The sequence below is a fragment of the Theropithecus gelada genome, chromosome 4 (assembly GCF_003255815.1).
Source record: "Theropithecus gelada isolate Dixy chromosome 4, Tgel_1.0, whole genome shotgun sequence".
Taxonomy (NCBI): Eukaryota; Metazoa; Chordata; class Mammalia; order Primates; family Cercopithecidae; genus Theropithecus; species Theropithecus gelada.
In genome coordinates, this window is record NC_037671.1 from 57,713,386 (window position 1) to 57,738,929 (window position 25,544).

Sequence of the window (25,544 nt, forward strand, 5' to 3'; positions counted from 1 at the left end):
TACAAGGGCCACATAATAAGTGGAGTCCTGGGTCCTTATTCCCTGTGGTTATTTCTCAGTCCCTGAGTATATAATTGGAAACAACATATTTAGTATTAGGAACAGCCCTTACTGCTTATTGGTTCCTTGACTTGTAATGTAGGAGCTACTGTAACAATGAAGGGCAAGTAGGAGCTTCTGAAACCTCTCCCTCCTCTCCTTCAGATGAAATAGTAAAAAAAAGAAAAAGAAGAAGAAGGGGAAGTAGGGAGAGGAGAAGAAGAAAGCATATTAGGAGAAACAGCAGAGATTATTACCATCCTCAAGCATCCTAAGAAAGTAAAAGATATAGGGGTGATGGTCTCATCATGAACCCCCTCTAATCACCAGTACAGCCTCTACCCAAACCAGAAAGATGTTATGCTTTTAGGGGATGACACTAAGCTACCATAAAGTAAACCCCAATTATAGCTTCTGTGACAGTTGCAGTATTTTTGCAAAAGAAAATTAACACTGCCTTATTTAAATTATATGCAGCCTCCAGTGGATGAATGCTTTATTTTCTATACCTGAAAGAAAAAACAGCATTAAAATTCCAATTTGCTTGGGAGAGAAAACAATGGATTTTATAGAATTCTCTCATTGCTCTATTCACTCACCTATTGTCTGTCATATTTCAAAGGGACCTGAAATAGCTGGACATTCTGCAGAACATCACATTGATCCACTCTATCAAGACTAGTTAATCAAAGTTCTAACTATATGAAAGGAAACTCAATTAAAATGAATTAATAAATCATAAAAGTAATTTAAGGGGCCGTTTAAAAAATGCAGGGATCCAAAAACACACACACACACACAGAGAAGAAAAATGATTGCTGAATACTCATTACAGAATCTAAAGTGCCAAATAGACAAACCTATAGTGATCTATCTCTGTAGGGCATATACATGTAGTGTAGAGATTTAAAATCCTAAATATGAATGCTACCAGTCCTCCATTTCAGACTCAGAGCAGACAAGAGTAATTCAATATGGCAGTTTTTCACAATGAGTACAGGTGCATTCTTCTAGGCCTTCTCAGTAGAACTAACTACTCCAGTATCTGCTATCCAGGTAGAAACTACTACCTAAATTCAGGTATCTACCACCAATGATTGACTCTATTCTGCAAGAAAAAAATCAATTTTCCATCCCTGGTATAATGAAAAATTCTATTACCACTCTGTACTTCATTTATTCATCTATAAAAAAGGGAGGTTACAATAGCTGAAAAGAGTTGTGGCAAAGTCACACACAGTGCTATATGTATATATGTGATGACCATTATACAAATAATAGGTGCAGAAAATTATTTTTGTTCATTTATTCATCCACTTACTACTGACTGGACATTTAACATGTGTAAGACCCTGTGCTAGAACTTGGTCAAAGAAAGCCTATTTGGATACAGAGATTAATTTTGAAGGAGATACCTTAGTAAAAATATTCCTAAAATAAAGCGTTAGTTTATTTAGCAGCTTTGTTTCCAATAGCTCTACTGAAGCAAATCTTAGATAGGTTTGAAAAATGATGTTATGGGCTGGGTGTGGTGGCTCACACCTGTAATCCCAACAATTTGGGAGGCCAAGGCGGGCAGATCACCTGAGGTCAAGAGTTCGAGACCAGCCTGGTTAACATGGTGAAACCCCATTTCTACTAAAAATACAAAAAATTAGCCGGTCGTGGTGGTGCATGTCTGTAATCCCAGCTACTCAGGAGGCTTAGGCAGGAGAATCAATTGAATCTGGGAGGAGGAGGTTGCAGTGAGCCGAGATCGTGCCATTGCACTCCAGCCTGGACAACAAGAGCGAAACTCCATCTCTCTTTCTGTCTCTTTCTTTCTGTGTCTCTCTGTCTCTCTCTTTATATATACACATATATATGTGTGTATGTATATATATGTGTGTGTGTATATATACACATATGTGTGTGCGTGCATATACACATATATACATATATACACACACACACACGCACATATATATATATGTAATTAGCCGAGTGTGGTGGTGCATGCCTATAATCCCAGCTACTCGGGAGGCTGAGGCAGGAGAATCGCTTGAACCCAGAAGGCGGAAGTTGTGGTGAGTCTAAATCAGGCCACCGCACTCCAGCCTGGGTGACAGAGGGAGACTCCATCTCAAAAGAAAAAGAAAACAAAACATGATGGTATAGCAGGGCATCCAGAGTGGTGATGAAAAACTCTAGAGACAAACAACCTGACTCTACCATGCACTGATGAAAAAACACAAGAAAATAATTTAGTCTTCCTCACTCTCCTCTGTTAAAAGTGGGAATCATAATAGCACTTAGCCCACAAGTCTGTTTTAAGGATTAAATGAGAATGTGTATACAAAGCATTTAGCACGGTGTTCAATGAAGAGTTAATACTTCATCAATGTTTGTCGCTTCCCTTTTTGCAAGGCTAACTTGAAGACATAGGACTTTTTTTTTCTGGTATTTTGCAAAAAGGGTAGCTTAAATTGTTCCATTTATCATTGTAAAATATAACTACTTGTTTAAAATTTGCAATGAAAGGAATCATTGTTGATAGTAGAGCAGATTACCTTACACAGTTCTTGCCACAATCAAAATAATACCTGGAAATTATTCAAGTTCTTTCAGCAAGGAGCTCAAAACACTTTGGAGACATTATCCCATTTTGGAACCTGCCAACAATTTTATCCACTTCCAGTGCTGACAACATCAACTCCACCCATCCTGTTCCACTTGGCAATGTCAACCTCAGTTTGAACCTTTGAGGGGCAACAGAGGGGCACTCACTTCAACATGAGGATAAATGAGAGCTCATATTCAAAACCTGGTTCAATAATGCCATACGTGAATACGGGGGGCACAGATAGTTACTTGCTAGAAATGTTTATATGGAAAAAATGCTAATGTAAAAAGCAAATTAAATACATTAATAATTCGGATTGGCATCATATGCTTAGAGGCAAGAGTATCAAAAAAGTCGTATCTTCTTCACAAGCTAGGCTTTAATTTCTTCTTTCACCCCAGGGAGTTTCTTTTTAACTTCAAAACATAGTTTTGGGTTATAAAAAGATCTAAAAATTTAGGCCGGGCGCGGTGGCTCAAGCCTGTAATCCCAGCACTTTGGGAGGCCGAGGCGGGTGGATCACAAGGTCATGAGATTGAGACCATCCTGGCCAACATGGTGAAACCCCGTCTCTACTAAAAAATACAAAAAACTAGCCGGGCGTGGTGGCGGGCGCCTGTAGTCCCAGCTTCTCGGGAGGCTGAGGCGGGAGAATGGCGTGAACCCGGGAGGCGGAGCTTGCAGTGAGCCGAGATCGTGCGGCTGCACTCCAGCCTGGGCGACAGAGCAAGACTCCGTCTCAAAAAAAAAAAAAAAAAAAAGATCTAAAAATTTTAATGCATATCCTCTTGCAGAATATGGAGCTGGCAGATGAATACTTAGACACTGACATCACAGGATAAGGTTTGAGTTGACCTGCACCCTCAAGCAAAAGAGACTTCACGATTCCTTTAAGCAACCCAGTTATTCATTTATTCATCATTCTTGGGGCATACTAGTGATTCTAATTGCCACTATAGTTAATGCAATGAAAACACTTGATCTCAAAGTGTATCAGAATTTTCAGAAACCATAATATTTGGGACATTCAAATTACAAGGGCAATGAAATATACTGAGAACAATCCAAGCAGTAGAGGGGGACTTAGGCATTTTGAGGAAGCTATGCCAATACACAGGACCCCGTTAGGCACCACGGCCAGGGTAGGGGTCCTTCTTGCCCAGGTTTAAGGGGTTTGTTCTAAAACGGATCCTTAATCCATTCCTCTACATTCTGTCCTCCTACAGACTTCCTGTTCTTTGGAAATACACATGAACTCATCTTTGATCCTCTCTTCTTCTCATATCCTATATCAGATCTATCAGCAGATCATGTTCTATCTTTAAAATAATTATTTCTTACTTGGATAACTGCAAGAACATTATAAGCAATCTCTCTACTTCCACTCTTGCCACCTCCTCTGCAAGGCAGAAAGCAGCCTTCCTAGCACTTTGAAAACATCAACCAAATCACATCACTTCTCTGTTCAATATCCTCTATAACTTTCCATTTCCCTCAGAGAAACATCCAAAGTCTTTGCCATGGCCCTGGAGGCTCCCGTGAACTTACGTCTTACCACCTTTCTGATGCCTTCTCCCACTCATCCTTTGCCTCTGTTGAAGCCATACTGAATTATTTGCCATTTCTTGAACACCTGAGCATTTGCATTTGCCCCTGTTGGACTGTTCTTCCCCTACATATATCTGTGGCTCACTTCCTCACTGCCTACAGGGGGTCTGCTCCTTAAAAATAATCCATAAAATAATATCAAAAAGTCAACAACAACAACAAACCTACAACAAAAAGGAAACTTCACTCTCTACTCCCCTTACTCTTTATTATGCTTCTAGCACTCTTCATTAGCATGTTATATATGCATCTATTTATTTCCTGTCTCTTCTCTTCAACTAAGAGCCTTTGAGGGCTCTTAATTTTGTGAGGTTCACTGCTGTGTCCCAATCTTTAGAACTGAGCCTGGTGTATAGCACACACTCAGTAAACACTTATAGAATAAATAAATGGGTATAATTCATCCAATCAGAGTTCAAAGAAGTGATGAACTTTTTGTCAGCCACTTAATGAAGGATGTTCATATTCATATTATGGCTTTGAAAACTAACAAGAATTCACTATACATAGTGTGCTCTGATATTCTGGGGAAGACAAGTAGAATCATTTTTTGCATATTAGTTATTCAAGGGAAGCCTTCACAAACACTTGGAATGGGAGCTGCGTCTGGTAAGGAAACGTCGACAAAAAGAAGGTTGAACGCCTGGATCACTGCTCTTTTAATCAGTAGGTCCCATGGCCTAAAGGAATACATATGTTTCTGTTGTGGGGGTTCTTTTGGGCAGGATGAGGTAGAGTTGAACATTTCCATTGGTATTACTGGCCATAATAAAGATTTTTGACCCTGAAGGCCAGTATGCAGGATCTTTGGGGGGTTCCCTAAACTGGAAGGAGGAAAGTTGGGATATTTGTTAGCAGCATCAATTACCAAAGGCCCAATGGAGTTCTGTGACTATTGATAAGCTATTAAAAATTTCATCAAATTAATTTGATGAGGCCTGGCAGGCAGCAGTGAACAGGACAGACAAAAGTCCCTGTCTTCACAAACTTACAGAAAATAGCAAAAAAATAATAATAATAATAATAAAAATATATACTATAAGTGTTATAAAAACAAAGAAATCAAGTAAGGAGGGGAGGAACTAAGGGAATAAGAAATAGGTTGACATTTTACACAAGAATTGTGTTTTGAGCAAAGAATAAAATGAAGTAAGCGATGGGGATGGGTACAAAGCTATACAGACATCCTGGGGAACAGCCTTCTAGTCAAGGGGTCAGCCAGCACAATGTTCTGTGAGTTGATTGTGGGAAATGTGCCCAGGGTGTTAATTGTTCTAGCAAGAACCAGAAGAACAGTGTTAGATGGGGAAGAGTGAGCAAGGAGTAAGGAAATAGCAAATTGGTATTTGAAGTGTAAGGAGGGCCTGGGTAAAGATTTTTGTTCCCAGGCAGATGGAAAGCCACTAGAGGGTGGGCTCGGGAGCAGGGTGGTGATATGATCTGACGTACATTTGACTGTGCTCACTCCGGGGATTTTATAGAGAATAGACTGAAAGATTCCAGGGCAAACACAGGGAGAGTAAAAATTAGGAGTTCACAGAAATAATCTAGATGAGAGGTGACAGCCGATTGTTGGGTACAAGGGCCAAGGGGAGACCCTAAGAGTATATTAACTTTTCACCCTGACAAAATAAGTCTCCTGACTCCCAGGCTGAGCAGGGCAGATGCGTACCTTGCATCTTGATTTCCCCTGGAAGTTTGATGTAAAATGCATAGAAAGTCAGAATACTTATGAGAGGGAAATAGTCCCAAATGTAATAAAAAGTAAAATAAATTGTTAAATGTATTCAAAACCTGCTTCTCAGTTAAACACTTTCCTCCCTTCTCCCAGAATACTATTAAATATTTTCCTAGAAGCTTTCTCACACTTTATAAAGATAGATTCAATCACCCTAATGATACCAATATTTTGCTGTCTCCATTTTATTCCCAAGAATCCCCAAACTGAGAATTCGTCTACATATACTAATTTATACTACATAGTCTTATACAAAGATTTATTCGTATTTTTTTCAGCCACTAAGCTTTAAAGTATATGGTTGTCTTTAATATGATCCTACTTAAGGGGATGAGCCTTTAATCCAGACACTAACTTATTCTGCCTTCCTGCCTGTAACATCTAACATCAGGCTGGCGCACCGCAAAATAACCGCACTTCAGGTTGCCTGGCAGTGCGTCTGTGCTCCTAGGCGGTGCTTGTCATCAGCAACCCCAGCTCTGCTCTCAGCCATATCTAGATTGCTTCTCACTCACTGACCCCTCACTTGGCTTTGCTTTCTAACACACTGACCTTTCCCAGCCCCGATTCTAATTAAAACTTGTATTTTGTTTCTTTAGGGCTCTGTACCCAGCTGATGAGGTTACTACTGGCTTTATTATACTTTCCTTTCCAGGTGGCCTATTTCATTTTAGAGACACCATATTTTGAACCCCAGAGGTGTCTCTAATGTTGGGAATGTGAGCAGGCTGGTGAGGGGTGGTCTGGGGCCACTGAATTTCTAATCCTTCTTAAATCACGTCATGTGTGTATTTGCTCATTCTATGTAAACCTAAATCTAGCCCTGCTTAAACGTTCTCCGTATACAAGGGGGAAGGGGGTTAGCAATAAATTATGTTGCCTGTCTAGAGTACAGCTGGTACCCATACTGTACTTAAAAGTACTTCATGTACTTGCAGGCTGTGCCTAATTTGTTCCACAACCTTCTATCCTCAAGCTGAACAAGTGAGAAACAGGATACTTAGATAAAAGTTTAGGTTTAGGTCTGTCTAAAATACTGGTGCCTTACTCAGGCTTGGTTGAAAACTAGCTACAGAACCCCGTCAGGCTTCAGGCTCCATTTAAATGGAGAAAGGGAATTAGGAAAGGTCCACAAAATGATTAAAGCACATCTTATAGGTAGGACAAGCAAGGCTAAAACATACTGGAAATGTGTAACCAGAAGGATAGAAAACTAACATGCAAATTTATAACTTAAATGTGCAACTTAGTAGGTTGCCCTACTAAGGTTAATTTTTCTGTCAAACTTTATTTAACATAGGATTGAATTTAAACTATAGGTTGAGGACAAAAGCTTCTTAAAGTGAGGGCCATTAAATACTTACGGGTTATTGTTAAATGAATGCACTAACACTTTTTAAAAGTAAGGTGGTTATACATCTCTGTTTGAGGTGGTCCTGGTTTATAACTGGTTTTGGAGGGTAATTAATCCTATCCCTATATTCTCTCATTATGTCATTGTTTGGACTATATATTACTTGATTGTTCCACTTAAATTTGCTATATGCATTTACTCTGAAAGAATGCAGGCTTAACGATTTTACACTTCCATTCCAGCTCTCTCAGAATCCATAGCTTTCACAGTGACAGAACAAGATCACTGTATCTGGCTCTGTTTCTAGATCTCATAGTCCTTCTATGTGAATATGATGGCCAATAACAATCACAAATAAGCAGAGCCACTGCTCCAAGAATCCCTTAATCCCATACATAGGCCATCCTGGAGACCGAGCCTTTTCCACTTTTTTTTCCAGAGGGTAAGCTCTGGGCAAACATGTGAAAAAGGAACTTCGTTTTCAACTTGCTTCCCCCAGAGCTGCTCCTTGGCTCTTTAAAACAATTTTCTTTCTATCCCTTAATGGTTCCACCATGACCAGAAGTATCCAAACTGCTACTGCTTCCAAATCTCAATACAATTCATCTAATCTTGTTCATAATCTGTCAGGACTATGATTTTGGTTATCTAAATGCGATTTTCACCCCAAGGTAGCCATTACGGAAAGGTAGGCATTTCCATACCTTTCATTTAGCAATGGATCCAACCCTAAGACATATTTTAGCAAACACATTTTGACTTCTCAGAGGCACTTAATGAAACAATCACCCTAAGGGAACGCCAGTCTAAAGAGACAGAAAAGCAGCAAAGCCGGACAGGAGGAGAAGCCAGAGAGTTATTTAAATAAAATTAAAGGAGATTTTTTGTTCCCCCCAAAAAGTCCACAAAAACGTTTTGCCCCCCTAAGTTTTAGTGCAGAACAAATACTACAAATATAGTCCTTTATTTAATTTGCCCAAATTTGTTTGTCTCTAAATGTGCCCAATTAGCTTAACATTTCCTTATAATCAAGAAAAAGAGGAGCCTTCCTAGAGATTTGACCAGAAGGTTAAGTCTATCTGGCAGAGACTACTATGAACACAAATAGGTAAAACTCTGCTACCACCCCACATCTGGGTGCGACCATTCAAGTGATTTCTGGACAATGGAGTGAAGCAAAGTTATGTTACTTTCTGAGTCAAGTGGTAGGAAGTGGATGTCTCCTCCCATGGTCTCTTTTCCCAGCAAAATGGAAATGACCTAGAAGAGAGCAGGGGCATAAGAAGGAGCCTGGGTCCTAGAATGACCAGATCATTCACACTGACTTGAGCAAAAATTCACCTGCAATTATTATAAGCCACAGAGAATATGGGGTTGTGTGTTACAGAGTTTAGACACACTGGCTAATTAAATCTGATTATTTGATGTGAAGAGATTGAATCTTGTGTTTGCAATATCTCCATACATTTAAATTAAAGGAGCTCTCAGGGATGATTATGAAGGAGGACTGGGGCTGGAGAAGAACACTGGCTTCCATAATGCTGTCTTACCTTTCTGTGTAATTTCTCACTTTTCCAGATGCTCAAATGTCTGGCATCAAGAAGAAAAGCATAGATTCAGAGTTAAACTTCATTTTGTTTTTAAAATAAACATGAACCTTTAAGGAAAAAAATAAACTACTTCTTATATCATCTAAACATAGAGCTTTGTTTATATATTCATTCATTCATTCCTGTATTCACTAATTCATTCGTTCATTCACAATTGAGAGTGGAAAGTGTCATCCGGCAAGATAAACGAGTCGGAAGACATGATTGTTCACAAGAAGAATAAAACAAAATTTTTGTTCAAAGTAACTTAAATCAACACTGCTGCAGTATAAGTAAGTTATCAAACTTCTACAGCAAAACCACTCACTTGGTCAAAGTCTTGGATTTCCATTTCCAAAGGCCAGTGCTTTCTCAGGACTTTAAAGTCGGGCCAATATAACTAGAGTAAAACTATAAAGGTGTAATGGCAGGATGTCTTTCCAACTCTAGGAAATGATGCACAGTGGCTCTGAATAACTCAACATCATCACTGTCCTTTACTATTCCAGAAAAATACGTCCCAGTATATTCCATATTATGTGAATCTCATGTTCTGTTTCAGGTGATACCTATAAGCTCTTCTGTCCAAATTCCAATTCCTTTTTTTTTAAGTTCAGCTGTGATCTATAGTTCATTCTGTTAAGTCTTTTCCATAATCCCTCCGTTCCATTTTATGTATACACCTTCAGTGCTTCCTTCCCTCCCTCACATCCTAACACCTTCATTTAATCGCCTCTTAATCATTTGCCTGAAAAGTAAACCTTCCAGTCACTTATTGTTTCCTTCCAGATGCTGCTGTTGAATGACTCCCCAAGGACTTCACCTAACATTCCATCCATGTTCATTTGGCTGTGCAGACTGTGATTCCAGAACACCAAAGCTTTTAAGCTCTTTCTTTCCAAGAAAACTCATAGCTAACACCATTATTTCCTCACAAAAACAGCTAACATCTGCAGACTGAAACACCAAAACAAAGAAAAAAAATTTGCACACTTCTGCTAAACTTGGATGCAAACTTTATCAGCCATCTTAGACAATAAATCAATGTTCTGCTTTTCAATTTCTAGTAAAAAATAAACCACAGTGGTTGATATCAATTTCCCCTCAAAGGAAGAGTTAACAAACAGGTTATAAGTAAACTTAGCCTCTATTTGGAAAACTAATCTCTAACACAATTCATCAGGTTGTTCAATTATGTTTAATTTTATTCTGTATAATAATAGTTCATTTCAGCAGCATTATTTAGTCAATTCACTAAAATATCCCAGCATACTATATATTATAAACAAATAGTATGTAATGTTTATCAAAATTATTTATTTCCAGAATATTCTCAAATTAATACCAACTTGGAATATATCTAAACTACATTATCGTACAAAAAAAATCATCTTTAAAACTTTGATCCTTTTTGTCCTACAATCTCAGGAAATTCAGATTCCTTATCGAAAAGAAGGAAATAAGGGCCCTACAAGTAAAACTGAGAAAAGAAACCGAAGCTGCTAATTCCCAGCTGTTTGCTATATAGATCATAAGGCCCTTTACAGACTTATTTGAGAATATTTGTGTTATAGTTTATAATTTTTTCCATCATTTAGTTTACTGGATGCTGAGAAGATCTACCTGGAATGGTCTGAGTGAAGAAAGATAAATCATTTTCACTCAAAAATGAGAGTGGTATGAAATGAAATGAAAGAAAATGAAAGAAGAAAATAGAAAGTGCTCCCTAAACTATGGATTTAGAATGGATAGTAACATAAAAATTGGAATCTAAATTTTTATATTAGCTGCATTATACTGACAGAAGAATTGTTTAAATCAATTTTATAGCTGATAGTGGAGAATCTACCCTATCAGTGCTTTCTCATACTTACCCAATTTTCAGTGGTTTCTCTCAGTTCCCATTATACCAATCTCATACACAAATGTCCTTAATTGCTGCAGTTCCTAATTTATCTTTGACGAACTCATTACTTCCCCTTGAGAGCTCTAACTCCAAGAAAAAAAATGCTTTGCTCTACTACCATTTACCCAACAATAGTGAATATGTCCATATATAAATATATATATTCATATACATAAACCTACATACATAAAGACACATTCATATACTCACAAACATATTTGGATATGGATGGTGTCAATTTCAGTGGATATGTGTATATGCACACACATGGTGATATATAAGAGCAAGAACAAGTCTATAAGCAATAAATGTTTGCTCTTATGAAAATTATAACTAAAATTTATAAACACTTGGAAAATATTCAAATGCTTAGTTGATAACTAGTAAATATATTTTCCCAACAGAAGTTATCCAGGAATTTTCATTATGTATATGAAGTTTACATTACACAATATTTGGTATAAATGCAGTAATACATTTTACGTAAATTTGATCTTTTTGATGACTTTGAGTCAACTATTCTCCTATTAGTAACAACTTGGAATATATCTAAACTACATTATCTTACAAAAATCATCTTTCAAACTTTGATCCTTTTCGTCCTACAATCTCAGGAAATTTGGGTTCCTCATCTAAAAGAAGGAAATATCTAAACTACATTAGAGGCTTAGTTCACTTATAACCTGTTTGTTAACTATTCCTTTGAGGGGAAGTTGAAATCAACCACTGTGGTTTATTTTCTTACTAGAAATTATAAAATGACGTATGAATTTTGTAAGGAAATTTTATAGACTGAAATTATTTTGCTATTTGATAAAGAGGAGTTAGTATTATTCTAATCAGATAATTTTCCAGATTCCTATTAATAATACTCTATTAATGGTTAATATAGTATTTTGTATATCATATATTATTTCATTTGTCCCATATGATGTAAGTTGCAAATTGAGAGCAAGTATGTTAAAATAATACTACTGCCCTTATATAACACTTTTTAATTAAGACAAATGATTGACATTTTATTTAATAAATTATCACTATATCTTTCCCAACAAAAGGTCAACATCTTTACACTTTCTTCAAAGAGCAAGTAGATTTAAGGGATCCAGCTCTCTAGAGATGAGTATGCAAGCTTTATGTTCCCTCTTTCTTAGTTCAAGTTTTCCTTTCAATATTTTCTAGAACATACATTTAGCAGAATTATATTAAATTAAATATTAAAATATTGTCATAAGGGAATGGGGGCTAAGTGATAGCAGACATTCATGAGTGAAACCTTGAATAACTACATCTGTTTCTCCACAGGTCTTGAAAATGTCTTTTAGACACAGTCCTAAAACTTAGGCAAGCAGAGTTCCAAATTACTCTCAGCTTTAACATTTGACCAGGCCCACAGTTTTCTGTAAAATGCAAGGTTTGAACTGTCTCATACCATTTTAAAAATTAAAGAGTTATCAGCCCTTACATCAAAATTCTCAAAAGTAGAAATTGTGTCTAACAAAAATAAGATTCATATTTTGACTTCAACATTTACCTATGCTCAGCTTCTATTTCACAGTGAAATAAATACGAGATTGAGTAAAGAATTTAAAAAGTGAATGCCAGACTCTGTACACCCAGTGGGTTACAGATGTATGAAAGTGGTGGCAGAGAGCCACTCCACTTCCTTCAAGATCCAAAAACATTTGGAAGGAAAACTCAGAAGGAAAAATGTCTGACAGACATGTTCTCTTTGGGGCTTCCTGCCTCATTGTTTGCCAAGCTTCCTAGACCCTCTTGCTTCTTAATAAAGTTCACCAAAAAGACTTTATGAAATGCTGATTTCATAGAATGAAACTTGTGTTAAAGGCGTTTTTATGTAGTTGAAGTTTTCTGCCATCTGCATTTCTCTACTTCACAAAATCAAGGAAGCGTGACTTGGAAAGTTACAAGCATAAGGTGACATTTGAGGCGCTTACTATTGGTGGAAAAAGGAGCCCGAACACTGAATCCTAAACCGGAGACCATAGCTTAGACATTGCAACAGAGAAGCTGCTTAACCCTGAGGGGATCATTATACCCTTCAATGTTTCTACTCCTTCTCCTGTAAACGAGTCATGTGAACATGCATATTGTGCACTGTGTGAATTAATAGAAACACAGATACAGAAAAGAAATGAAAAGTTGGAATCTAATTTCTCCGATCTTTACAACAGTAGCCAAGAAAAGAAACAAATAGGCTTTTAAATTTTCTAAAAATGCCACCAGTATTTAAAAGTAGGCATTATAGTCTAATAGGAAAAATCATAAATAAGAACTAAAGCTACTAATTTTACTACTCAAAGATATATTTGATGTAATTAAATGCATATTTTGCCAATCAGAAAGGCAGTTAATTTGGCTAAAATCACCTGAAGTTTAATACCAGAAATGTTGGCTATATTTACTTCTATAAACATTTAATGAAGACCTAAGTGTTTATGTCCTTGGCATAACCGAAAACTAAATAAAATATAGCCACACCCCTTAAACAGACCTCAACATAGCAGTGCAAATATTATACATTTAATAAAGAGATATTTCATTCTATTCAACTATATTGTAAAGGGAATATGAAGAAAACAAGGACGGGTATCCTAAGTACTATGAAAGTATAGAGGTTGGGCCCTGGGAGAGGTGAAGGATACAAAAGAAATACAGTCTCAATACTTGTAAAAAGTGAGTGAACCTCCAAGCTCATCAAATTTGAAAGAAAATATATAAAACAATTTATAAGATTGTGGGGTCTTAAAATTATTTTTTGTAAAGTGATAGATTAGATAGATGGATGAATATAGATAATAGTTACAGATTTATATGTATTTTATACCCATAAACACACACACACACAACTAAATGAATAACTCCCATGATTTTGCTCTGTTAATTCCAACAAAATCATCAACCATCTTGCTCTGAATAGAAATGCCTTCTATCTATCTGAATCCCACCTGACCCTCACATCCACCTTCACCACAAAGATTACTATTGTTATCACTAATTGAATTAAGCTGAATTAAAACAAGTTTATAGGCTTGTGTTTTTAAATGAATCGCAAGAAACAATTGCAAGGAAAAAAATAAACGTGATGTAAATAAACAGCAGAATGGAAAAATGAGCTTTCAAAGGAACACAGCAATGAAGAATGAAAATGTGGCCTGGGCCATGCCTTTGAGATAGAAACTCCAGGGGTCCTGTTTCTCATAACACTTTGCCCCTCCTCTTCCACAGTGATACTTACAGTCCTGCTAGCATTGAAGTGCCAGAACCCAGCTCTTCTTCTCTCTCAACCAGGGAAGTAAACCGCAGTTCCCTGTACTAAAATGTATTTGGAACTCACAGCTCTGGTCCCTTCATTATCGCTTAGAAACCATAGCTTTTGTTTGTTTGTTTATTTATTTATTTTTCAGAGAGTTTTTCTATTCTTATTATTACTTGGCAGTCATATAAACTACATGGTGGAAGAAACGTTTTAAAAATATAAACCTCCATGAATCTAAATAATTCTAAAAATCATCTTCACATAAAATTCTTTTTATGGTCTGATTTTGGAATGAATGTTTTGGGAACAAGATTCACTAATTGGTATTATTTTCTATAAGAAAAAATGTAAAAATTGGCTTGTAAATATGGCTACAGCTGAGAGGTGAAATTAAGGACACCTGAGTTTTCATTTAGGACTAAATTCTGATCACTTAGGAAAAGGAAGATTGTCCAAAAGGGAAGCTGGCAACCTTCTGGCAATTTAAAGATAATTTCCTGCTTGCTGAATGATAATGAATGATTAGTCTCTACCCTGTTGAAAAATAATCCAAAGTTCAGAAATGGTCTCATTTAAATATCCCTATGTAATTGTTCACGAACGATAATAAAATCAAACATCTATAAGCACAGGAAGATAATCTTGATGCCTGAGGAAGCTAAGTATATTAATAAATAGTACAAATTCTGTTTAAAGGCATTCAAGTTTACTTATATTTTAACTGCAGTTTCAACCAAACAAAATATTTCAGGGCTTATACTGGGCTCATCTAGGCTGCTAATTTGCAACTCCTACGTAGACTAACAATACGCAGTCAGAACAGTGGTAGGAAACTGGGATTCTAAACTTTGTTTGCATTATTAGGGCTTTAAGCAGGCTGGACAATCCCTTTCAAATATGAATTTCTATAAAAATGATAGCCTCCAATATACAATTTTGCTTTGTATCTTTTAAAAAAACATGGGTTGTATGACAGTGACCCATGAAGTTATGGGTTTGCACAGTCTAGCCCCTTGATTAGGGGAAGTAAAATGAAACACACACACACACACACACACACACACACACACACACAAACACACAAAGCTAAACTTGGAAGGGGATAGGCACGGAAAGAAGAAAGGGTCAGGGAAAGTTACAGCACAGAGTGAATAAGCATAAAGAAAGCCAGAAGACTTGGAGGAGCTCAGAGCTAATGAAAAAAACAAGAACATAGAGTAGGGGGAGGGAAGGATGTGAAAGCCAGCTGGAATCTGAGAAAGCAAGGAATACAGGAGCCAACAGAAATCCAAGGACAGAACGTATTGAAGATTGAAGGGAACAGGAAATTTATTGGAAACCAAGTTGTTTTTCCTTTTGTATCCAATGCAATTCTATTCCAGGCAGAACTCTAGTCTCAACCTCAAAAAGGATAGAAGGGAAGTCAAAACTCATAGCAGTCTTTTTTCATGGGTAGGAGCCAGGAGCTCTGGAAAGACAGATTAGAGGAAACATGACCTTTGACAGCAGATATAGGGGTAGAGGAATAGCAGCACCATCCAACACAGTGTTTACTAAAATTGGGTTAAGTAGAAGTAAAGATAATTGGGCTCCAACTCAGGGCTACTGAATCAAAATTTCCTCTATATTTAATAAACACTTTAGGTGACTGTTATCACAAGAAAAGTTTAGGAAGCACTGGTATCACGGTAAAAATTGCAGGCTTTAGAATTAGAACTGCCTGAGGTTAAATCCTAGCTCTGCAGTTTATTAGCTGTTGATCATAGGCACATTTTTTTTTTAACCTTTCTGAACCACAGTTACTAAATCTGTAAAAAGGATTATTGTAAGGATTAAATGAGTTATTGGATGTAAACAGGTAGTGCCAGGTTCATATTGAGCATTCAGTAGTGGTAGCTGTATAGCTACAAAAATCCTTATAATAAGCGACTCATACTAAATAACATATGTGACTTGATTAAAAATAAAGAATAAGGAGGGTATAAACTGGGTATATCTCTTATGAAACACCAAGGAACACACAGAGACCAAGACACACTGCCCTGGGATTCTGGCCTTGTTCTCAGCATGCACTAGCCAGCCATTTCCCTTCAGGAATCAAAATGTGAACAGCCTGAAGCTTTCCTTCAAAAGTGCATGTAAGTCAAGTCAAATTAAAGGTGGCTTTAAAAGCTAGATTCTTCGTGTTTCAGAGATAAGGACTCTCTTAAAATGCAGTAAACCCAGGACTTGGCCGAGGATGAGATACCCAAAAAGACTCACAGCTACCTCAAGACTACCAAGATTTACTCACTTGATAAGTCACCTTATTTTACAGTCCAGCTTTCTTTACTCATTTCCCAATATATTATTCCCAAGAATTGTGTACTCCTTCTGTAGAACCCTGCACAGTTCTCTGACTTTCCTGTTATAGTAAGATTCAAGTCTTCTTTATTTTTCCAGCTGTAAACTCAGCTTCATACTTAAAAAGTTCTACCACATTCTCAGTCTCTTTACTGAACAGTCCTATTATCTCCTAGTCTTAAATGAGGTCTCAATTACCCTCGAGGATAAGGCACCTCTCCTCTAACCCTCTCAAGGAGAGACTGCTTAGTCTCCTATTCTTTGCTTAGTGACTAGAATTAAAGAAGGCATCTTTAATTTCCATTACTTCTTGAAGACTCCCACTTCTTTTTACTAATTTAAAAGGCCGTGCTTTTGGAATCCAAGTGATTTGGCCATATAGTCTTTATCCCTGCTTGATGATTGGTATCCTTCATATATCAAGGCCATTAGAACTTCTTTCACTATCATTCCCTTCATCCCAAATCCTGACACCATTCTGCAGTGTATTCAATGTCCTGGTGGACCTTCCATCCAATATTTGGTTTTCAGTGAAATTCATCAGACTTTTACTCCATTCTGACCATAATCTATATGGTCATAAAAGGGGCATATTATTGCTTGTGGCAGCTCACTATTAAGTCTGTGACCACAAATACTGTATTAGTCCATTTTCATGCTGCTGATAAAGACATACCTGTCACTAGCTAAATTAGAAATAAAAAGAGGTTTAATGGATTCACAGTTCCATGTGGCTAGGGAGGCCTCACAATCATGGTGGAAGGTGAAAGGGACATCTTACATGGTGGCAGGCAAGAGAAAATGAAAGCCAAGCGAAAGGGGAAACCCATTATAAAGACATCAGATCTCATGAGACTTATTCACTACCATGAGAACAGTATGGGAGGAACACCCCCATGATTCAATTATCTCCCACCAAGTCCCTCCCACAACATGTGGGAATTATGGGAGCTACAAATCAAGATGAGATTTGGGTAGGGGACACAGCCAAACTGTATCAAATACCTATCCTTTTAACTTTCTAACTTTATTGTGCTCATGATTCAATCTTTAACCTCAAGTAAAAATTACAAGTCTTTGGAACTCCCAGCCTTCACCTCAACTATTAGAAGCTTTACGTCAACAAAAAGAATCATGGTAATACGCCTGGTACATGTTATTTGAAGAATCATGGTGTAATAATGAAACAATCTTTTTCTCAAGATAAGTGAATTCATTCTTTAAAATATATGTTTTGCTCTAAACAATAGTATTGATTTAACTGTAAAATAAGAAAGCTGAAAAGGCATAAACAACCTTAAAAATAGGAAATGTAAAATAGTGAGTGAGCCTGATAGATATGGCAGAAAGTAGGATAAACATAATAGTCAGATCAAACATGATTAAAGTTAAATTCATCTAATTAAAGCTAGAGAGTAATCATATAAGCAGCTTATAAGACATACATTTAAAGCAAAACAATAGAGAAATGGATATGTATAGTCTTAAAGCACTTATTTTTTAAAAAGACTAAAATCAAGTGAGCTAAATGTTTAAAGAAAATTAAAATATTAGTCTAAAAAAAGTAGAGAATAATTAAAAAAAAAAAGAAATCAGTTGCTAGCACATCATCCATATGCATAAACAGATACAAACATATACAAACAGTCAAGAGGATAAACAAGCCTACAAGATGCTTCTGAGTAAAGTGATAAACTGTAGGAAGACTTATAGAGAGAGAAAGAGAAAGAGAATGTACCCAAATCAGAAAGAGACAATGCAAAAGATTGAAAAGAAAGGTAAATAACAAGAAAATACTTTTACCAACTTTATGCTAATAAAATGAAAAGATTTAATATACATGTATGTCAACAGAGATAAAATATCATAAAGGAACTACTTTAACAAATTTTATTAAACTATTTTATTAAACTATCAAAATTTTATTAAAGTATATTACACATAAAGAGGGAGTAAGTAGTACATTGTTCTTCAAGGAGCAGATACTAAAATTGGGCATAATATTACTTTTAACATTATTTAAAATATGTATTCATTACCTTTATAACTTGTTCATCATACTAAAAACCATTTGGAATAGTCATTTTTTCCATACAATATTTTTCATGAGGCAGATAATCTTTTTATTCTTTCTCTGGAATTCAAATTGGTAATCTAAATAGCATGTATGCTACTTGGAATATAACAAGTTCAAGTGGTATGGTAAATGAATATATTTTTACAAATTAAACTAAATTGCACAATTGGTATTTTTAAATTTAATTTCCTTATTATATAATCTTTCAATAATGGCTGACTAGCTTGTTCACAACAAGCCTCTCACTGACAACAACTATATTAGTTGGATAAAATATTAATGAAAAACACTCATTTAATAGTCTCAGAAATTTGGTTAATGAGTATTTCAGCAACCAATATACTATGCAGGAGAAAAAAATAAAATGGTGAGCCCAACAGTCAGCATAACTTTTCTTTTGGAATCATTTGCCAATTCTGTATGAGCCACTGAGAAGCTGAGACCATTAGATTTTCCAGGAGCCTTGCAAGGCTAGAGTGGAAATAGTTTGAATTCAGGTCTCAGCAAGGAGAAGCAACCCTGGTAAACATTTTAGGTTTTAGTTAGGACCCCTGATTGACTGCAGAATACAAAAAGTAAGGAGGAAGAGAAAAAAGTCAAGCCCTCACAAGTAAAGTAGGCTAAACCTCCTATCAGGTAAGCACTTGATTAGCTTAAAATAAGTTATCTCTACGCTTATTGTTTGACAACGCCAAAGAGAAGTCCCACCTGGGGACAGTATTATTCAGAGTCTCAAATTATGTCTATAATTATTTTCATACCAGGTGTCTAACATATTATTTAAATTTTGTAGGTATACCAGGAAGGAAAATACATAAAACAGACTAATTGGAGATCTGGGTACTGGAGTTGTCAGACATGGGATCTAAAATAATTCTAATAAATATTCAAGAATTTATAATACAATAGAGAATTGTGGCAGAGAACTAAAGCCTATCTTTTAGAAATCATAGAAATGCTTTAACTCAAAATATAATAACTGAAGTTAACTCAATAAATAAGATTAACAGCAAATTAAATGAAGCTGAAGAAGAAATTAGTGAAATGGAATATAAATGAGAAGAAAATATTCAGATTGAATATGGAGAAAAAAGAAAGAATGAAAAAATGAATTTAAGAAATAAATAAGGCTCAGAGAAAGTTCTAATATTCTTCAAATTGTAGGCCTAACTGGAGAGGATTTAAAAGGAAACAAGAAACAGAAACAACATTTGAAGCAAAAATGGTTGAAAAGCTTCCAAAATGTGAAACCCAACAAACATCAAGTGATAGATCCAAGAAATGTTGCACATCATTACCCAGATGAATACAAAAGAAAGTATGTGTAGACATGCCATAGTCAAACTATTAGAAACCAAACACAAAGAGAAAAGAATGAAAGATAAATTATCATCGAAGGACCAAAAATAAGACAAATAGCTGATTTTATTGTATCTGGCTTCCACTGTATCTGTTGAAAAATCTGCATTTTGCACTGCTATCATGTCTTTTAATTTTTTAGATAAAACTTACATTTATAGTAAATATTCATTTATACTTATAAACATTATGTATGTGTACATACATACATTAGTGTACATGTGTGTATGTAATTTCAAACAAAGAAAAACTGAAAAAAAAATCAATAGTAGTACTTTTTTTACTAAAGAAAATATTGAAACAAATACTTCTGGTTGAAGGAAAGTAATCTGAGGAAAAAATGGAGATGAAGAAAGGAGAAAAGAGAAAATATGTGCATAAATATAAATGGATATTGACTGTATACATATGTATTATAAATATAACATATAGAGAATATATGAAAACAAAAACATAGAAGGCCTAAGACAGAAAATGAAGTTAAAGAGTCATATTTGTATTTTTAATAAGTTGTAGTAGTACTAATATATTATTTTAATAAGCCACGTTGTATGTTGATATATTATAGACAGCAATTAAGAGTATAGTAAAAAAAAATGTATATCACTAACACATCAATTCAGGAGAAAAATGAGAAATTAAAATGCAACATGATTTCAAAGGAAGCTGGAAAAGAATAAAAAATGGTAAGGAGACAAAGAATACATGAGACAAATAGAAAACAGTATGATGGCAGTTTGGTCCCTGTCTGAAAATTCCTCCTCAATCATCCTAAGATATTTAGTAAATGTACTAACAACTACATAGTTGCAAGCTAAAAGTATAGAGTTACATTATCATCTGATTGCATTTAAGCAGAAATATAATATACATTTAAATTCCAGAGACCCTTTAAGCACCAAATAACTACATTGAATCATAATTTTTGCTGACAGCAAATGTAACATAAAGGATCAGAATCGAATATAAAATAACTATAAAGTTAATCTCACATAATCTACCATTTTATTTTAGAAATATAGTAGGTTTGAAACATTGTTTATATTAGAATTTAGGTCCTTGGAAATTTTACTTTTGCAAAAGGGCATTTATATGTGAAGAGATTTAGTTATTGCTTAAGGAACACTTGAAAATCAAAGGGGGATTGCTTCACTAGGAACCTTAAATTTAATCAAAACTTTAAAACATACCAATTAAGCCAGTTTCATTATACTCTTTTTAACAGAGACAACTACAGAAAATAAAACATGTCCTAAGAGATAGCTTGAATTATGGAATGAGCAATTTTAACCTCTTGGTCTATTAAGGGAATTTTCTGCAAAACCATTTTCATTAGCAAAAACAGAGACCCAAATAATTTAATTAGTGGACCTGTGATAGAATAAGCCTTTCATTCATATTTACTCTCTTTACATTTGATAGTATTGTTAAACTTCCAATGTGTATGTTTATATATGCATACACATAATATTTAATTTAATTCTAATAATTCATCAGGTATATACTATCTCTAAAATGTAAGCTGAAAAATGAAGGTCTGGCCATGCTGTTGCACACAAAAAACCATGTAATAAGCTAGTAGCAGGAAAATATCAAGGTTTTCAATCTTCTATTGCATATACAGAATTATTTCAAAATACAGAATTTTCTGTCTGTTCTAACTGCAAATTATTTCGTATCACAGGAGTTAGGTTTATTCATGATTCTCTCTGCCAGATTCAACAATAGAGAATTAGTTAAGCTCTCCGCTGTCTTGACAGCCTCCAGAAACCATTTTTACCTCATCTCTCCATTAAACTACTAACAAAAAGGTAAGAGAAAAACAGTAATAATATTCACCAATTGGTGCTAAGACCAAACTCTATTTATACCATGTCCTCATTCTCACTGATTTTCTATTCACTTAGCAAATATTTATCATGATGCTACAGTGTGCCAATCATTTTGATGGACCTTGAACAAATGCTAAGAAGAAGTTCATGGTCTTCATAGGTTGGTGATGCTTATGGCCTATAAGGGAAAACACAAATTCATTTGTTCATTCGACAAGTATCATTGGCCATCAAAAATTAGCCAGACATTCTGATAAGTGTTGAGAATCCTGTGGTGAATTGCTTCCTTACTTTTACTGTGCTTAATATCTGCAAAGTAATTAAATATCAAGTAATCATGAAAATAAATATATAATGTATATTATCTATAATAAATAGGTTACTATGCAATAGAAGTCTAACAAAAGCTGCTGGCATTGAGAGTCTGGGAGAGATTTCACGAGAAGGTAACATGCAAGTTGAGGGCAGAAGATTCATTAGAAGTTAATTTGTTGAAAATAATCTTCCTAGCAGAGAGGAAAGTAAGCAAACACTGTGGTTCCAGAGAGAACACAATTTATTAGAGAACTCAAGGCCACTGTGGCTAAAGTGGCAAGAACAAAAAAGAATAACTTAAGATGATGTTACTGAGAGATGCAATGAAAAGATCACTTGAGGTTTAGAAAACCCATTAAAAGTTTTGGTGTCCATTCTTAAAAGCAATGGAAATTCATAGATGGTTTTGAAACATGGAAATAGTATTATTTTACTTGAAATAGGGGACATTTTCCAACTAGCTATATAGACAATGGATTGAAGAGGGATTCCTGGAAAGTAAGAAGACTACTGCAACCGTTCAGTCATACATATGAGAGATAATGCCATTTTAAAATTGATTGGTGCAGTGAAGTTAGAAAAATATATTTGAAAGAAATTCAGTAAGTAAAATTGCAGGACTCAGTGATAATTTGGGTGTGAGGGAAATGAAAGAAGATAGTTTCTGGTGTATGGCTCGTAGAACTGAATGAATTATAATGGCATTCCCTGCAATAGGAAATATTGGAGAAAGTCCAGTGTTGGAAGGAGTAGAACATTAATAAAATTTTGAAAATTTTGAGTTTGAGTTGCTTTTGAGATACTCAAGCAATGATGTCAAATGAGCAGCTGAACATCTGGACTGGAATTCAAGAGAAACACAGGAATGTAAGTCTAGAAAACAAATGGTACACAAACAGCAACCAAATCAGTGAGTGTAGATTGTCGCTCACACTCACACTAGGAAGAGTGTAAATAGTGATGGGGCATCTGGATATTTACCCAGTGGATACAAGCCACCGAGCCTGCCAAGGAGACTGAGAATCCAGAGACATAGGGCTGAAAGCAGTGAAGGTTTATTAGAACAGAAATCTAGGAAGATAAATTTCAAAAAGTCAAGTGTCAGATGTCAATGCTGCTGTGAGTTCAAATAGGATGAGATAGAAAAAATTACAATTCAGCAGTATTGGAACTAAAACAGAATTATTTTTAAAAATTCCTGATAACACAAAAAGAAGCATAACTCTGGAGGGAGCAAACGGCTGAACCAAAAATATATATATATATTTAAATCTGTACTTGAGAGACAAATAAGAGTTTTCTAAGCAAAGCAGTTGGTGGCTAAAAAGGTAATATCTAGAGAAGGCTAATATTTCTTAAGAAAGGGCCAAAAAAGTCATTAAGCTGATGAATGTTCCAAAATTTTATTTCTCGGGAATCCTAGTCATTTTCATTTAATCTGCTTCCATATCTTACTAGGGCAAAAAAGACATCCTTACCTGCAGCCAATCTTCTATCATTGTCCATAAAACCCACAAAACGTGTAAATCAGAAAATAAAGAGGGAGAGAAAAATAAAATATTCACTCAAAAAGAAAAGTCATATAAAGTCTCAGACTTAGGAAATATAAGTTAATGGTTCCTGATTAAATAACAGACTGAATTTAAAAAGTCAAGAACATGAAGATAAAATTACATCAGGAAGGTCAAAATAGAATGTAGGAAAATTAAATAGACATGTTAATATGGGGGAAGACAAAGGATAACTTTCACCTCTACCACTGTCATCAACAGGTTTTGAGTTAGATGACCATGGCCATCTTTTAAGTAACGAGAAATAAAATATCTTCTAAAGACTGAATTCCAATTTGTAGAGATAAGATTGCAATTTCACACATGATACACCAAACTGAGAATGCATAATAGAAAATGAATATCCTACATTAGAATAGTTGGTTTAAATCCACATGGTACAATTATGCTTACTGACTAAAATATTACAATAACAGAAGTTATTTTGTTCACTAGTCAAATCAGAAATAATCTTGCATCCAGCACCTGTAATTCAACAAGAAGTCCGCACACTGCCCCTCCTTTATTCCATGTTTCAACATTTTCATAACGATTATCAGTTATTTAATATTTTGTGGAACTTTAGATTTTCAGCTTTTTTAAGGAAAAAGTTGATTTCTTTATACACCTTTTCTTTATTTATCTGACACTGGTTGAGAGTGCATTAAATCATAAGTATATGAATAATATTAAGTTGCCTATTGTCTTAACATGGCCTTTCAGGAACAACGTGGGAATAAATTTTAGTCTGAAAGTGCCGTTATTTACGCTTTCTTTCAAGTTTGTTGAAGCACAGATACATTCGGGATAATTAATGCTCTGATGGACTATTTCAACCTACTGTGTCTTCTTAACCTTCTACCGGTTTCATTCCTTTCCTGCCTCACATTGTGACAAATTTGTCCTCTTTGTTACACAGTACAAGGAGTACTGAGAATAAGGGCAGTACCCTTGAAGGAATACCTGTGAATACAAATTGTATTACGTCATGCATCCCTTTCCAGGAAAAGACAGAGAAGGAATTCTTTCCTTTAGGCGACCAGCAAATGGTCACAGGCAGGGATTTTGCTGGGTCTGATCTGTAGAGGCGGGTCGATATATTCACCGAAGAGAGATAATGGGAAACCGTTTAAGGGGTGCGGCCTAACACGACAGAACTGCTGCGGGAAGGGTCCTGGGGTAAGGAGGTGACATAAAGGGAGGAGAGCACCAAGAGGATGCAGGGAGAGAGGCTGGCTGTCAGTGCGCATGAGGGTAGGGACACCCTGGGCCGCGAGGTGGTACCTGCGCGGGGTCGAGCGCCCCTGCCACTGAATCCCCGATCCAGAGATGCTCCCGGAGAAGCTGTTGGTAGCTGAGGCAGTGCTTCACCGCGGATGGCACATTCCCCATGGCGGAGCCTGGGGCGGCAGTCGGGAGGGGAGGGAGACTGGAGGAGGATGAGGGGCTGGCACCGCGCTGGGAAACTACGCCAGCTCGGGAGCGCGCACCTCCTGTGCACGGGCTGTGAGGACCAGCGCTTTTCCGCGCACTGCGGCGACGCCGAGAGGGCGGGTGGTAGGGCGTGGCAGATGGCCGCGCCCGGGGCAGCGGGTGCGCGGGGCACCTGCGGGAATCGACAGAAATACCGGACTCCTGAACAGGAGAGAAAGGAGCTGAGCCAAAGGATGTTCAGGGGTGGCTCATTTTCTGCACTACACTGAGCGCCCAGCGCTGACTGTATCTTCACTTGCCCACCTACTTCTCACCTGTCTCAGATCAGAAAAGGGGTCTAAAATAAAAGGAAGGGGCATGAGTGTTTGTGTTGATGAGTTCGTTCATTCTCAGCTGCAGCCTTGGGTGCTCAAGTGTAGATTTGCCCACCGTTGAGCTCACGGAGTTTATGCTTTATAACAATAAGCTCCATTTAAAAATGTTTTTGAGGCAACAGGCAAGGTTAAAACATATCCAAC

The 25,544-nt window shown here is 36.2% G+C and overlaps 1 protein-coding gene across 4 annotated transcripts in view; it reads right to left on the reverse strand.

Annotated features, from left to right (window-relative positions):
* The window catches only part of HMGCLL1 (3-hydroxymethyl-3-methylglutaryl-CoA lyase like 1), a 152,303-nt gene extending 127,167 nt beyond the window's left edge, over positions 1–25,136 (reverse strand). For 3 of the 4 annotated variants that reach the window (XM_025382572.1, XM_025382571.1, XM_025382570.1), the window contains exon 1: positions 24,877–25,136. In XM_025382572.1, the coding sequence (XP_025238357.1) occupies positions 24,877–24,984 (108 nt within the window). In that variant the 5' untranslated portion in view covers positions 24,985–25,136. Of the gene's footprint in view, positions 1–23,023; positions 23,114–24,876 lie in introns of all 4 variants that reach the window. The other variant, XM_025382568.1, reaches the window with a different exon arrangement.
* Between the last annotated feature and the right edge of the window lie 408 nt (positions 25,137–25,544).